This window comes from Anastrepha ludens, chromosome 6 (assembly GCF_028408465.1).
Source record: "Anastrepha ludens isolate Willacy chromosome 6, idAnaLude1.1, whole genome shotgun sequence".
Taxonomy (NCBI): domain Eukaryota; kingdom Metazoa; phylum Arthropoda; class Insecta; order Diptera; family Tephritidae; genus Anastrepha; species Anastrepha ludens.
Genome location: NC_071502.1, coordinates 43,441,090 through 43,457,935, shown reverse-complemented (window position 1 = coordinate 43,457,935; position 16,846 = coordinate 43,441,090). Strand labels below are relative to the sequence as shown.

At 34.2% G+C, this 16,846-nt stretch overlaps 1 protein-coding gene across 10 annotated transcripts in view; it reads right to left on the bottom strand.

Moving 5' to 3' along the window:
* Window positions 1-2,732: 2,732 nt before the first annotated feature.
* LOC128867760 (ion transport peptide) overlaps window positions 2,733-16,846 on the bottom strand; it is a 120,988-nt gene continuing 106,874 nt past the window's right edge. For 8 of the 10 annotated variants that reach the window (XR_008455019.1, XR_008455022.1, XR_008455024.1 and 5 more), the window contains 3 exons: window positions 12,785-13,005; window positions 6,117-8,107; window positions 4,138-4,226 (listed from right to left, as the gene is read on the bottom strand). Coding sequence is in view for 2 of the 10 variants with exons in the window: in XM_054109231.1 (XP_053965206.1) it covers window positions 9,506-9,647; window positions 12,785-13,005 (363 nt within the window). In the remaining 8 variants the exon portion in view is untranslated. Of the gene's footprint in view, window positions 4,227-6,116; window positions 8,108-9,290; window positions 9,648-12,784; window positions 13,006-16,846 lie in introns of those variants that run through there. The other 2 variants (XM_054109232.1, XM_054109231.1) reach the window with 2 other exon arrangements.

Genomic DNA, 16,846 nt, shown 5'->3' with positions numbered 1-16,846 from the left:
CGCTTGGAACGTTCCTATGAGCGCTGCCCCCGCCACGACATAAAAATCGCGCTTGGCGACTTCAAGTCGGAAAATTCAGCCTGCACAACGAAACATCCGGTAACGGACAGAGGCTGATCGACTTCGGCGGGGCCCGAAACATGGTAATCTGCAGCACTAGATTCCAGCATAAAAAGATACACCAAGCTACCTGGCTGTCTCCTGATTGAAAAACGCGAAACCAGATCGATCATGTTGTGATAGATGGAAGACACGCTTCTAGTGTATTAGACGTACGTACGATCCGAGGACCCAACATCGACTAGGATCATTACCTTGTGGCAGCCGAACTGCGCACACGCCTCTGTGCAGCAAAAAATGTACATCTACCTACGCAAAGAATGTTCGACATCGAAAAGCTGCAATCACAACAGACAGCCAGAAAATTCGCCCCTCGACTCTTAGTCCTGCTCTCGGAGAGCACTGCCCAACAAGCCGGCATGCGCGAGCGATGGAGCAACATTTCTCGTTCCCTACGTACCGCCGCCGAAGAAGAAATCGGATTCCGGCGAGCCCGAAAAAACAATTGGTACGACGAGGAATGTCATGCTGCCGCAGAAAGAAAGGATGCCGCCTATAGAGCCATCGCTACAGAGAGCTGAAAAAGGAAGAGAGACGTATTATCCGACAGAAGAAACGAGAGGCCGAAATACGTGAGTGCGAGGAACTTGAGATGCTGGCCAATAGGAACAACGCCCGAAAATTCTACCAGAAAGTTCGGCGGCTTACAGAAGGTTTTAAAACCGGGGCGTTTTCCTGTAAGAATAAAGACGGCGTTCTGGTGACTGACGTACAGAGCAATCTTAAATTATGGAGGGAACACTTCTCGAACCTGTTAAACAGTGACAGCTGCGCATGTCATAGAGAATGTGAAGATCCCGATACCCCAATCGTTGACGACGGAATTGTCGTTCCGTTACCCGACCATGACGAGGTGAGAATAGCAATATCACGGCTAAAGAACAACAAAGCCGCGGGCGCCTACGCACTGCCGGCTGAGCTATTCAAACATGGCGGCGAGGAGCTGGTAAGGTGCATGCATCAGCTCCTATGCAAAATATGGTCGGATGAAAGCATGCCTGCCGATTGGAATTTAAGTGTGCTCTGCCCAATCCATAATAAAGGCGATCCTGCAATTTGTGCCAATTACCGCGGGATTAGTCTTCTAAATATCGCCTATAAGGTTCTAGCGAGCGTATTGTGTGAAAGGCTGAAGCCCACCGTCAACCAACTGATTGGACCTTATCAGTGTGGCTTCAGACCTGGAAAGTCTACCATAGACCAAATATTCACAATACGCCAAATCTTGGAAAAGACCCATGAAAGGAGAATCGACACACACCATCTTTTCGTCGACTTCAAAGCTGCATTCGACAGTACGGAAAGGAGTTACCTGTATGCCGCGATGTCTGAATTTGGTATCCCCGCAAAACTAATACGGCTATGTAAGATGACGTTGCTCAACACCAGCAGCGCCGTCAGAATTGGGAAGGACCTCTCCGAGCCGTTTGATACCAAACGAGGTTTCAGACAGGGTGACTCGCTATCGTGTGACTTCTTTAACCTGATGTTGGAGAGCATCGTACGAGCCGCAGAACTTAATCGCTCAGGCACAATATTTTATAAGAGCGTACAATTGTTGACGTATGCCGATGATATCGATATCATCGGCCTTAACAACCGCGCTGTTAGTTCTGCCTTCTCCAAACTGGATAAAGAGGCAAAGCGAATGGGTTTGGTGGTGAACGAGGACAAAACGAAGTACCTCCTGTCTTCAAACAAACAGTCGGCGCACTCGCGTATCGGCACCCACGTCACTGTAGACAGTTATAATTTCGAGGTTGTAAAAGACTTCGTTTATTTAGGAACCAGCATTAACACCGATAACAATGTCAGCCTTGAAATCCAACGTAGAATCTCTCTTGCCAACAAGTGCTACTTTGGACTAAGTAGAGAACTGAGCAGTAAAGTCCTCTCTCGACGAACAAAACTAACACTCTACAAGACTCTCATCATGCCCGTCCTAACGTATGGCGCAGAAGCTTGGACGATGACAACATCCGTGTATACTTACTTAAGTGACTAACAGCAGCTCCTTAGACCCACACTCGGATGCTTGATTGAGAGAGTACAAAAAGTTGTTCATATGGCGGTACCGCCATCGGATCTCAGTGAGTTTGTAAAACAATTTGTTCTTCTTAATACCCGCATTGCTTTTTTCTTCCTTGTTTACATTAACAAAACCTAACACAACAAAAATTTCGTTATTTAACACTCTCTTCTGAGTGCAAAGTTACGTTCATTTTCCCCCTTAAAACTGCGTTATCTTGTGCAGATTCTGCCATACATACTTGCTTCAGATGTGTCACGCAAATAAAAAAACTATTTTCCTAGAGTTTGAATTATACAATCTTTATTTTACGACTAGATCCAAAGAAGTTTCAATTTAAAAATAATAATCATATAAAACACAAAATTAAAAAAAAAAACAAAAAAATTACAATAATAATTATAATAAAAACTTAATACGCAACATGATATTCAATGTAAAGTGGAAAACAAGAGCGATAGTTACATTTGTGCAATAATACTCACTTATGTATGTGTCTACATAAATATAATTAATGCATACAAATGTGTTATACATGTACATAAGTATATATCGCGTATTTTCTGTTGGCTACTCTCCGTCATTTGTGGTCTATTGAATATACATATGAGTTTATGTTGGTTTGTTGGTTTTTTTTTTGTTGCTATCTTCTTTTGCACAGTATAAAAATCATATATGTATGAATGTAGTATCGATAGTTCAATATAGGTATCAAATTTATAGATTAACGGTATTTAGTAAAATAACCTAATAATATTATTGCAAAAATAATTTACAAATTAGAAAATACTTTTTGTTTTTAATACAATTCATAATGCACGTATATGTACATGTATTTGTATGTGTAAGAAATTAAAACCTCGCGATTTGTTAGCCACTACTTATAAAATATAATTAATAATTTACGATAATTATGTTTAAATGTAATAATAAGTATACATATTTATATAAATATAATTACAAATTAAAATTAAAAATTGAAATTAAAATAAAAATAAATCATCTATATACATCAGACGTTTAAAATACTTTCTTGTGTGTGTTTGTTTGTTTATTTTATTTATTTTACTTGTTTTTTTGTTGTTGTTGGTTTCGACAAAAGATCGATTGAATCGATGCTTTGCATTTAAATTAAATTTCGATGCAATCAGACTTCGTCTACATATTTTTTCGTTCTTTCATTTCGGTGTGTGATTTGAAAAATAAATAAATATTTTATTTTTTCTTATTTTATGGTCTATGAATTTAACCACTGGAGACGGACATGGAAATCGCCGACGAACACTTTATACACATTGCATATTTGTTTTCAACTCTAATTTTTTTAATTAACAATTTTTACATTTAACATTTTTGTGCATAAATTCAGAACTACTTTTTTGAAAAATATATATGAATATTTATAATATTTAATTATCCTTTGTTTTAATTTTTTTATTTGCCTTGCTAAAATTTTGATCGACACAGACACCAAAAAGTGGGAAACAATACAAAAATAACGACCAATTTTAAATTTAAAAATGTTTCTACTATGCCATTACTTTGACTTCTTTCACAAATGTTTATTGATTATATGCAAGTGTTTTCTTAGTTTATTTCTCTGATAATGTTGTATATATGTATGTATTAATATATATATATTTTTTAATTTACGACTAAATAAAAAATGGTTCCAATTGTATCTCCAGATTCAGTATTCATGCTTAGCTGCCAATGTCGTCAATCATCATCTTCGTCATCATCATCATCACCATCAACATCATCATCGTCATTAACATTACCGTTTTCATTATCATTATAATTAAACATCTCGTTTAAGTTTTTTTTTTTGTTTTCTTGTCCTAACATTATCAGTGTTCCAGTCCTAGTCGTTATCTTCATAAAATGTTAACACACCCGCGCAATTCTCATCCGCATTGCAGCCCTCGCATGTTCACTGTTTGTCGTCAACGATCATAGAAAAACGCTTTACTTCTTGCCGAGAGTGCCGCGCCATTCATTGTATTTGTCCATCTCTTCGTGCAGTTGAAGAGCTTCGACGCAAGCGCTGAAGAAGGCCGAACCGAAGCACTCTTGCCTGTGTGTAAGATTGGAGAAGAGGTATTATTAGAATTGAAATGTGTTGGAAGGTTGAAATTTATTAAAAATATTTTTGAAAAATTGTGATTTGAACGCAGATCAAAAATTGCGCAATCGGTTGGTTCCAAAAATGGTGGAATTCCACACAAAAATTCTTTGGAAATCTGTCAAAAATGTTGATGTTTACTGCTATGCAGAAAATTATATACATACATAGATACGTACATGATATACATACATATATTTATATACAATATATTAACTTTACTTCTATTTTTAATATAGGTTTTCACACCTTTAATACTTTGTACAAAATATGTCCTGTGTATATCACTTTAAGAAGAAAAAGAGGATTTTTTGTTTTTGTTTTTGCATAACGAATTAAAAAAAAAATTGACAAACGATATATAAATATTTTTTAAAAATCTACAATATTTAAAATATATATTTTTTCGGGGCACTTGTACCAAAAATTGTGTTTGTGTTTTATACTGTAACCCCATTCCGATGACCGCCACAAAAATTTAAAAAAAAAAATTGAGTTTAGTTAACTCAAGTTAAAGCTTCTTTCTTGGATGAAAAAGAAGTAAACAAAAAATAAAAAGATAAAGGGAGAAATCATGAAAAAATGTCGTTTTAATATTGACTAGAAAAAATTCAGGAAGAGTTGCTTATAATCAAATTTTTTACCATTTCTTCTTCTTCGATATTTTTTTCACACGCAAGGTTACGGGTGTTGCTATTTTTCAGTATGCTTTTACTTTTAAAGACGAATTATAAATTGTCATGGGTTTTTAACTTTAGTCAAAATGTTTATATATATATATGTTTATATAATATATAATTGGCGCGTACACTCTTTTTGGGTGTTTGGCCGAGCTCCTCCTCCTATTTGTGGCGTGCGTCTTGATGTTGTTCAACAAATGTTGTTCCTACAGTATCAAGCCGACTCCGAACGGCAGATATTTTTATGAGGAGCTTTTTCATGGCAGAAATACAACCGGAGGTTTGCCATTGCCTGCTGAGGGGCGACCGCTATTAGAAAAATGTTTTTCTTAATTTTGGTGTTTCACCGAGATTCGAACCTAAGTGCTCTCTGTGAATTCCGAATGGTAGTCATGCACCAACCCATTCGTCTACGGCGGCCGCCGATTAGCACAAATTTCAGAATAAAAAATTTAAATAGAAAAATTGTTATTGTTTTTAAAACTTTAATCACATTTTTTTATTATTTAGTCGTTATAAAGTTGTTTTCACTGGAGAAGGTTTTTAGTTAAAAGAAAATTTGGAAAAAATATTTCAAGTACAACTTTTCGTAAAGAATTTATAATTATTTATTTATTAAAAAAAAATTATATTATGAAAAGAGGTTTTAAATATTTTTTCTTGCTTAACTTCAATGACAATTTTTAAGAAATAATTCTGCAATTGTTTTCATGCGAAAAGTTTTTTAAAGGTTAATTTTTGTTATGATTTATTTTTTAGGCTGAAAATTTTTAAATCTGAATTTAAAAAAATTAAAAAAAATTAATTTTTATTAAACTGTATATTACATGTATAAGTTATGTAAGTTAAATTTTTTGCTCGAAATGCAAAGACATTGCAAAATATTGCAAACTAAAGCAATTCAAGTGATGTTATCTAAAGAAAAAATAATAATTTTAGAAAAATGGCCAGAAATAAAATAATTTTATTAAAAAATGTGTTGCAATCCTTAAAACAGCAAGTTATTAAAAAGTTAAAACTGTTTTGTACGAAACACAAAAAATTACAAGAAAAACTACTTTTTGTAGCTTTTAATATGATACAACAGCCTCCAATAAGACTGTGCAAAAATAGAAACAAACTTAAAATGAAAATGAAATAAAAATTAAAAATAATAACGTACCGAAAAATCAAAAGTTCAACATTGTTGTTATTGCACTGGTACATGTAGTTGTGGTTTGTGTGTATTACACAGGTCTTAACAGTTCAAAGGCCTGCAGCGCGCTGTTAACAATGTACATAGACATGTTGATCTGCTATGCTTTACATTCAGTTAATGCCATTCCTTTGCTGTTGTAATGCATCTTCTGCGAATAGTCATGTATGTACATATATAGAATTTATCGCAGTACTGTTGGCTCTATCAATTTGTGACAGCTGCTTCCGCTTTCCTATCGTCTTCAATGATGCAAATGTCGGCTGTCAGATGCTTGGTTTTTTCAATTGCTTGCTTAGCGGTGTGTTGTTGTTGTTTATTATCTTTTTTACATCATACTTCCTACTACATATTTATTCTTGCTTGTCGTTCTACTACTTTATCACAATAATTTCAGTAAATATTTGCTAACAAATTTCTTCGGCATTCACACATGTACTCAACAGTGTATGTATATGTGCATATGTGTGTATGCGTTTCTTTACCATAACTTGATGCCATCTTTTTTTGATTTTAAAATATTTCGAATTTTTTTCACATTTTTTTTGTTTTTAAATATTTAGTACATAGTTTTTGTATATAATCCTAGCATATATTTTTATAAAAAAAAGTTTAGAAACTCTTAAAAGTGCTCCAACTGTCTTATAACATTTAAAATGTGCATACATACATACATATGTACCTACGCATTATATTATATGTATGTATATGTATGCATGGATGAGTGTGTTGGTCTAATTACAGTATTTAAAGTGTGTATATTTTTGTAAAAATGTGGGTGTGTTTTTTTATTGTAAATGGATTTTAGTGTGTTTTTCACAAATTGCAATTTATAAAGAAATATTCTCATTTGCTAAAAAATTTAGTTATTAATTTTTTTTTTATTTAAATTGTTAATGGAAAAATACTTAGCATTTACTGCAATATAGTTTCTAATTTTTTGCGTGTATGAGTGAAACTGAATTAAAAAAAGCACAAAGTTGTTCTTGGGGATTTTTTGCCTATAAAAATGGAAAAATATCATAAATACAAAAATCAATACTTTTATTTAAATGTAAATTTTCACGAGACGTGTTTTATGATTGTTCCTGCTTAAGTGATGTTGAATATGTTTGGAATAGGATAAAGCAAAATATGTGTTCCCTTATGTTTCCCAAATTTGCATCATAATTTGCATTATTGTGCTATAACGGTATGTTTGCCACTTTTTATTGGTGTAAGTTTGTATGTATGTAGAAATGTGTTGCTTTACGTTTTGCAATTGACGCGATTTCTAACTGTCGCATTGCGCTTCACTTTCGCTATTTACTTTTAATCTCTTGCACACAAGCTCACCAATCGTATAGCTATCGATCTCGTTCTATCTCATTAGTACACGTCCACATATATATATGTATTAATTAATGTAAATATTTTGCTATCGCTATTTCGCTTTTAACCTTAGCAATTAATGCTCGACTTCTGCACGCTCAAAACTTGAGTTGATAGTTTACAATTTCTTATTAAAATTTTCCTTAATTCTCTTTTTGTATAAAGTACAATTACTTATAAAATAAATAAGATTATAAATATTTTGAATTTCATTCTTTTTTTTTTTAATTGCATGTGTGTGCATGCTTTTGTTTATTTTAATTAACTTTTAAGATTTTGATTGTTACTTTAAAATAAATTAAGCATATATTAAGCATAAAAAATAATTAAATATAATTAAAAACGCAAAAGAGAAAACAAAAATTAAAACAAATCGTAAAATAGAATAATAAATAAGTACAAATTAATTGGAAATTGGAGAGTTTTGCATCTATGTAAACTAAAGTTATGTTGGGACCGACTGTGGGAATGATATTGGAGAACCATTAATAACTTTGATAAAGTGCTGTAATTTCGAAATCTCTTCCGATGGTATTAATAGCACTTTTAAGCATTCTCCAAACCATTTCGAATCGAAGCAGTTTTTCCTAAAAATAAAAGAGAAAGAAAAACAAAATATACAAAAAATTAATAAATCAAATTATATCAACTAATATGAGAACTTAATAGTAATAAAAGTTTTTGATTTTAAAACAACAATTTAAAGAAAAATTAGTATTATGTAAAAATTCATTAAAATAAAATGAGAAATAAATAGGCGTCATATTTTTTGTTTTTTTTTTACATCGCACAATTTGTGATTAGTTCCAAGGCGCTATATTCGAATTTGGTCTCTGGATTTGAGATACGTATTGGGAACTAATAGTAGTTGACGTGGATGCGGCAAAACATTCATGTGTTTCGCGAAAATATTTAAAATTTTCTTTCGCCGAATGTTCTAGGATGCATTCAGACATGGGAAGAAAACTAGATTTTTCAACTAATTTTGTAGTCAAACTAATTTAACTCTTTAGCTTGTTCCACATAACATAACAGCGTAAAATTACGTTAACAGCGCCAGCTCTACTTACAGATGCATAGCTTCAAGCGTAGTCAGAATCCTGTGCAGGAACATAAATATGACAAACCGTATGCGGTACTGAATTTCGCTCGGTGTGGTAGATTTTTATAAAAGTGATTATTGTTTACATTGTTATAACATAAATGCAATAATGGAAAAGTAAATACTTTACAACATGGCAATAAAAATGCTTGGTAGCTGACAAATAACATCAAGAGATGCAGATTCACTTTACATGGAAATATAGAAATGTATGCACATAAATACTCTCCGAAACCTGCCCGATGGCAATGCGGAGCAGAGTTCTTAACTGCATTTTGGAGTTTGATAAAAATACTTTTTTTATTTAGTATTTTGGAATTTTCAGTACCATAATAGTTCGCACATGAAAATGTTGATGTACATTTATGTTAACACTTTTATGTTGCCCGTCACTGTTAAGTGCGATGTTGCCGTTGGTAAAATTTGTTACTATATTTTAATTAAATGAATGGAACTGAAAAAAGTATTGACTTGATTTTCAGATATTGTTAACATTTTTGTGATTTTGAAAGAAATTTTGAAATGCCACTTCTTAGTGACAAATTGATGTAGTGTAGTTACTACTTGGTGGTTTTATCTATCCATATCAAAAATAAACCTATTAAAGTAAAACTTTATGTACATATAACTTAAACTGAGAAGAAATAAAAAAAAAAACAAATTTGCAAAAAAGATATTGTAGAGAGAGAAACATACGCGCAAATACAAACATTGAACGAAGTAGCAGCAGCAATGGCAATTCGTTTTTAATTGATTCATATTACACATATGTATGATAAAATCAGAATATTTCAGTTATGCGCTAGAAAATATATTTGCATGTTTTTGGGTTATATGTTTATTTTGGTTTTATATCTAATTAAAAAGGGTTTTCCGCATCTCTTCATTGCATATTTGCTATAGCAAATGGCATTGGCGAACCATTTATAACCTTAACAAAATATTGAAGCTGAGTAACTTCTTCTTCGGGTATCATTAGAACTTTGAGACATTCGCCAAATGTTTCATGTGTAAAACAATTAAGCCTGTATAAATGAGAACAATATACGAAAAAAATATTGTAGCATAAAATACGAATATGTATGCCTGCATGTTTCTTTGCTGATATGTATGTACGTATGAATTTCCTTTTTTTAATATTCAATAACACTTCAATATATGTAAGTATACATCCGATATTGTACCTCAGAGATAAGAGGGGAATATAGTTTTGTTATATGTATGTGAAAAATAAAATATGCTTAAACAATAATTACCTATTATAATAATACATGCATTAACAGCTATAATAATCAATTTATTTTTGAAATATTTCTTATTACAGAAGCGTCTGAATAGATAATCGCTGTTTAGTGTTAGCTTAGCAGATTTGAGAGAGAAAATATTTACTTCATCAGAAGGCTTGTCCGCCAGAGACACCAAGATGAGCATAAACATGACAAACAAATTTTAAACAAGGGAATGTAAACTTCTGTTCCATTCGACGTACTTAAAGCACACACTACATGCCTCGATTGGTGACCTTTGTTCTGGCTGCCCAGTGCATCTGTTTGCATAGATATGTAAAGGAAGAAGGTCAATTGATGATTATCTAGGAAGATGAGTATGTTCTTTCCACGAGGTACTCGTATGCTAACCAAAAGATTGGGGCAAGATTTGACTATACGAGTAGTAAAGGACACCGTGAACTTTTTCAAGCCACCAACAAATCAAAAGTGTGTACTTTATTTGAAGATATTTCCGTAGCGTTTTCTTTTGCGTTGCGATCGCTGGTGACTTTATTTTTAGAAAATTTAGGTCACTGTCATACACTAAGTATAACTAGAAAAACCATTTGTTTAGTAATTCATACGATACCTTTCCTCCTTCCTTTGGTAAGGATATATAATTTTTAATAATTTAAGTTATAACTAAAATTTATTTTTCTGGCGATAATTATAAATTATCTAAGAATGCTTTCTCTTCTGCTTATTGGAAATAATTTTTTTTGTATATTAAACATTAAAGAGTATATTAAGCAATTTCTTGGCAGAATCAGAGGAATGTGCGTGAACCTATGCTTTTAATCTTTTAATAAATTTGCTATTTTTATGTAAGTAATTTCAGTACATGAATTTCCTACTTACTCTAAGCTATAAGTAACAAATAAATTATGTAATTTAATAACACAGTGGAAACGAAATAAAATCGACTCTTTTTAGTTTAGAGAAGCGAAGAGAGAGAGTGACGGTTCCAAGATGGAATCGGGAGTCGGAGCAGGGGTTTCCTCTAACTCAGCCAATTTATCTATCTGCTTTAAACTGCGGAACACTGCTAGTGTTTTTCAAGCAGAAGTCTTTGCGATCTTGCAGGCATGCAAAATGCTTATGGCACGCGGGAGAGAGATATTAACATTTTCTCCGATAGCCAAACCGCTATTAACGCTCTGACGACGCCATGGTGCAGAGCGAAATTAGTTAACTCCTGTAAAGAAAAGATCAAACCTCTTGGATGTGCAGGTAACATTTCTCTGATCTGGGTTCCAGGACATAGGAACATAGAAGGAAATGAAATTGCTGATGAGCTTGCCAGGAAGGGGACTGAATTGGCCTCAGAGACCTCCTACCCGGTCATCGGCATCCCCTTAATAGTTGTTAAAGGGGGACTGCAAAAATTATTTCTCAGGAAAGCGCAGAAAAGATGGCGCTCAATTTCTTCATATACTATTTCGAAAACCCTTTTCCCCAATACGCACACGCGCGGAAAAGCTAGGGTTACCATTTAACCCCCATTGCAGAAGTTGTGGGGACCTTTCAGAGAAGGAGACTGTAGAGCATTTTCTCTGTGAATGTCTGGGTTTGGCAGCTAGAAGACTAAGGTCACTGGGAGCTCCTTTCTTCGACAGCCTGGGGCAGTGCGCCAACCTAAATCCAATCAATCTTCTCCATTATATCAACAGCTCTGGTTGGCTGTAGATATATGCCTGTTGGAGGTCTTATAATAGTATCAAAACGGCGCTTTAGTGCTACTTGAGGAGTGCCAGGTGCACTTCAACACTTTCACCTACCTACCTACCTAGTTTAGAGAAAAAGAAATCCATTATTTCATCATAAAATTTTTGTGCAAATAGTTTAAAACGGTGTTATTGTCTTTAGCTCGACTACTGACAGCTACGACTACTGACATGCCGGTGAACTTCTATTATTTCTGTGATTTTATCGACATTTTCTTTAACATCAAAAATGCCTGAACGGAATCGATATACATACTTATATAATTAGCTGCTATAGTACCGGCGCCACTGTTTGCCGAGGGGCGACCGCTATTAGAAAAAACGTCTTGTATCATTTGATGTTACAAGAGTACTGATTCATGATATTGACTTCAAATCTGTATCCAACCGAATCACCTGTTTTGACAAATTATATAAAAAATATTAGCTTTTCAGTTTTGAAAGTATCAAATAAATATTTAGAAAGCTGCGCTTTGGTGTAATGCTTATTTTCGTTCCTAATAACTTAAAACAAGTCAAATTCAATTGCGGAAAAATTCAGAAATTATTAAGAACTATCCGTATGCACACAGACAGATAAATGGATAGTCAAACAGACGAAGAAGTTCAATTGGACATGCATCCGACAACCTCTGAACCAGACGGTGTATTGCCAGGACTTAAACGAAATCATTCAGAATCTCTTAATACCTTCAACAACTCTGATCGCATGAACGCCGCACTATGAGGTTATTAACCAGCAACTGCACACGAAGCGCTTCAGCTGCACAATACTGACACAAAGGCATTCGGGATGTGAGAGTGGCGTAACCTTCTAACTATTCACAGCCAATGCTCACTTAATCAACATATGCTCCGCTTTTTATTGCCCAGGATTCCCGTGCAATAAGTTCGCACCATCTCTACATTTCGCGCCTAAGCCAATTCATCTAATAGCCTTGATCAGCTAACCGGCCTAGGAAGGATTTTGAAAAGTAGATACAATAACCAGTTTAAACTAATTCGAGTTGGTAATTATAGTCGGTTTTGATATTTTTATTGTCATCTCACTACATATGGGATGTAACTAAAACTCGTGAGCGAAAATGCTTCACAGTCGTTCCGCTTCCACTGTGTTTGGTAGTATACAATTCAATTACTCTGTGTATAAATTTTGTAGCGACAACTTACTTGCATAGTCGGTGTATACTCGTCTCGCGGAAGAGTTGATAACAGTCTTCGCAAATGCGATCCAAGCGGAAGAACATGGTTTTGTTGAAAATTCCTTTGCACTCTAAGTCGAAGAAATTGCTTCGCTTTGACAAATTGTGATTGTTGTGTGGCAAGGCTGTGATAAGTGGAATCAAGACAAGAAACAGCACCACCGAGATCTTAATGTTGCGGGAACACATCTGGAAAGAAATTCATAATAGAGATATTGTATGATTAATAAAAGAATTTAATTTAAGAAGAAAATGGTGGCTTAATAAAGTGATAAATAATAATAAGGTAGATTTAGAAGATACAGAATTAACATAAAATTCCTTTTTTTAGTCCCAGAAAAATCCTTAGCGGTTTTTTTTTAATTTCTCTCTCTTCAGCGGACAACTCCCCGTTCCACAACAACCCTCCCATTATTCCCTCATAAGCGAAAAACTTACAACTCTGCCTTGGATTTGTTAAAATCTGTGAAATTTGTTAGATTTCCCAAGGCGTGGAAGCAAGTAAGTCCACAGGCAGTGAAAAATTGTTTAAAGAAGGCTTATTTTGGGAAAACAGACTTATCTAATGACGCTAGTTTCCACTATCAACGTTATTAATCTTGTTCAGAACCAAATACACCAATCACGTCGAAGACTCCGTAACTTAGATAATGAAGTCTTCATAAATTATGAAGATAATATTATAGTTTCTCAAGAATCGTTCGCCAACGCCTCTGAAGATGAACCAGAAAATGAGATTTGCCATAAGTTAACATCTTATAAAGAGGCTTTTTAACTATAAGAAAACAGGAAGGTTTTTCGTAAGATCACATCAATATCAAAGGTTTTGAATTGCTCATTGATCTTCGAATACACCTCCATGATATTGAAATTATAAGAAAAACTTGCCACACTAATATTTAAATTAGCGTGAATTACACTACTTTAAAATAATTTGAAAGCCAAGCTGCACATACCCAAAGGAGAGAAAAAATGCTTACTCAGATTTAGGAGCCTGAGCATCATATTAGAGCTCATTAGCCAGCTCTAAAAGCGTAGGGTCCGGGTCGTCGCGTATCTTAAAGGCCCATTTTATTGATACTCATCTTATAGTAAAATATGGTACGAGAATGTGGTGAAATAGATCACGAATCGGAGATATTGGATAGGACGGATTTTGTTTTCTTTGGACTACTTGAAGACTCTATACAGTTTTACATACAAAGTCTTCGTGAAATTTAGTTCATTGGGATATCGCGGGATGTATAAGTTAGTCGGGAAGGAAATATTAGCTATGTAGTAAATTGGGGTTCGTGCTGGGTGCGGGAATTCTTATACCTATAATGAAAGAGAGTCTAATGAAAACGATTAGTGCTCAGGTTTAGACGACGTTCCCCGAAATACTTGAAAATGTCGAAAAACTTGTTCTACAGAAGATACACTTTCAGATTAGAAAAAATAAAATAGTCAAAATGGTAACGATATTATCCATTTTGAATATTATTCGTGACTACCTTGGTATGTCTAAGGTCATCGCCAAGACCGTCGAGGAAGATCAAACCACTTCTGCGACCGCTCAGAAAAGTTTTATAATCTTTGTAACCTGAAAGGGGTTGAACTCATTAACAATATTATTATTGCAAAGGAAGCTTGGGGCATTACTATGAAACTGAGCGAAGAGGAATCTATGCAATGACAAAAAAAAAATGTTTTATGAATTTTGGGACTCGGAAATTATCGTATTTGTCGATTATAAAGCAAAAACTGCCACTATCACTGCAAAATACTAAACCTAAACCTAAAAGATGACAAGGAAATGAAGACGCATATGGATTTTAGAGATACTCCCATGTTGATGAAACCACAGGTGTCACTTCGAAGCACTTGAACTTATTTCCAGAAATGGAAAAAAAAATTCTGGCCTATTTATTTAGGCCTTCCAAGAAACCTTTGAACTCTTTTATTCGGAAATGTATTTCCCGCATCAACAACTTTCGAATATCGACACTATCGATAACACTGTGAATTGTGTTGACGCTCTATTTTTAATTCGTTTCTACCACTCCACTCTAAGGCTGTGCTCCTACTCGCCGCTATCCCACCACTACTCGCACTCCATATCAGTCGCGGGCGTGATATTTATATGTCTGCTATTTTAGTCGCCGTTCTTTTTTTACGCTGTGTCTGTTTATGACTCGCTATTTTTAAATTGAGTCTGCCTATAGTAGCATTGGTTCGATTTGTTATTTTTTTTTGTTGTACTTGCTTTGTTTGTATATTTGCATGCATGTGCGTTCTGTCTGCTGTATTTAAAGAATTGGGTAAATGGATATGGGCCAAGTTGAACCTTGAATATTTCGTGACTGCAGCTATTCGACCGCTGACGCTTCCTTTTGGCGGCATAATCAGTAGGCTAGCGACTGGCTGTTATGGCCGATAAATAGGCGGCGTTTAATAGTTGCTGCATTGAGCCGATTGCGGCAGACCGATTGGCCAACAAGGCGGAATGTAAGCTTGAACGCGCCTCATGGTCTGTATACTCGGATGTAATGGCATACAAACATACATAAGTATCAACATATTGTATGTATGCATGTATATGCACTCGTAAATATTTTGTATTGTCTACGCTCTGTGTAACTCGTATGAGTACTATGCAATTCTAAAAATAGAACTTTTATAATGTGGTTCGTACGGTTCCATTGGGTGGCATTGCATAAAATTGTATGCCAGAGTCAAAGGCGTTACCGACAACATATTATTTTTACTTGTTGCTTCTATATTTTCGTATATGTTTATTGTTTGTCTGCGGTGCTCTGCCTGCATTATTTCTGGTTAAGTGAATTGATCGCCAGCCCATTGAAGGTGCCGCCAGACGATGTTATCTCTATACAAAAAGGATCATACAAGTCGGCACGAGTACTACACTATAAACATATTAATACATATATGGATATGAAGGCGCGGTAAGGTTACGGTTAGTTGATACAAACAAGCGTGCGATCTGCGATGGTAGATCAACAAGTGGGTAAAAGTTGTGTTTATGGCGTCAGTGGTGTCTAAAAATAGTAAAATACTTTGTATTGCAACATAAAGCATAGGGGAGTCTTAGACAAGGCGTATATGCATAAAGAAACTTACAAATATATGTATGTAAATATATACATGCTTATTGATTTATAGTCTGGGTACACGCTTTAGCTTTAAGCCATGTATTACTTACTAATTTAAGATCAATGAATGCGATAAAAAAATTTGGACAGGAAAACTTTGTTGATTTTAAATATTTATTAGTTTTTATTTTTTTATTCTAAATAAAGAGCAGAAATCTTATTAATATCGGTGCTATAATTATATAATTTTCACATACATATGTACTTCATATACAGCGAATCCTTACTTAATAACATTCAAAACTTTATACACTAATTTTAATTCTAAATTATATACATAGTTTACTTGTTCTATGGTCTATGGGACAACTGTTTTTTATTTAATATTTCCTTGAAATTCATCGTTGAGTTGCCATGAGAAAGACGCCCCTTCCATAAATTTGGTATAAACTGTTTAGTTTCGCTTCACAAATGTCGAAAAAAAAATAGTTGTTATGTATAAATAATTAATTAATAAAAAACTGATTTAAGCTTCTTTTATCCTAAAGGACCTTAAAGGTTACAGAGTTACAATTTCAAGCCTTTCTTATTTGTAAAAATAAAATTTGATAGCGTTTACTTTAGGCCTCTTCTTTTCGCCAAGCGTTAGCAAGTGGCGAAAATGGCAGAGGAAGCAACTGATATAAAAAAACATATCCTGGCACCGCTGGAATAGCCCTGCCTTAAATTACATGTGCTTGTAAAATAGTGGGGTATACCAGTTTTATTATTGTAGATATGTACGTATAAGCATACTCGCTAACGGCGAATCTTGTTCGATAACTTTGTTGCTGGTTTCACATGCAAATTTTTTCGTCGAGCAGAGAGCTAGCGAGCAGAGAAGTGACGAATAGAAGGGGACTTTTAATTAGAAAGCTTGAGGCTCTGGAATTCTACTC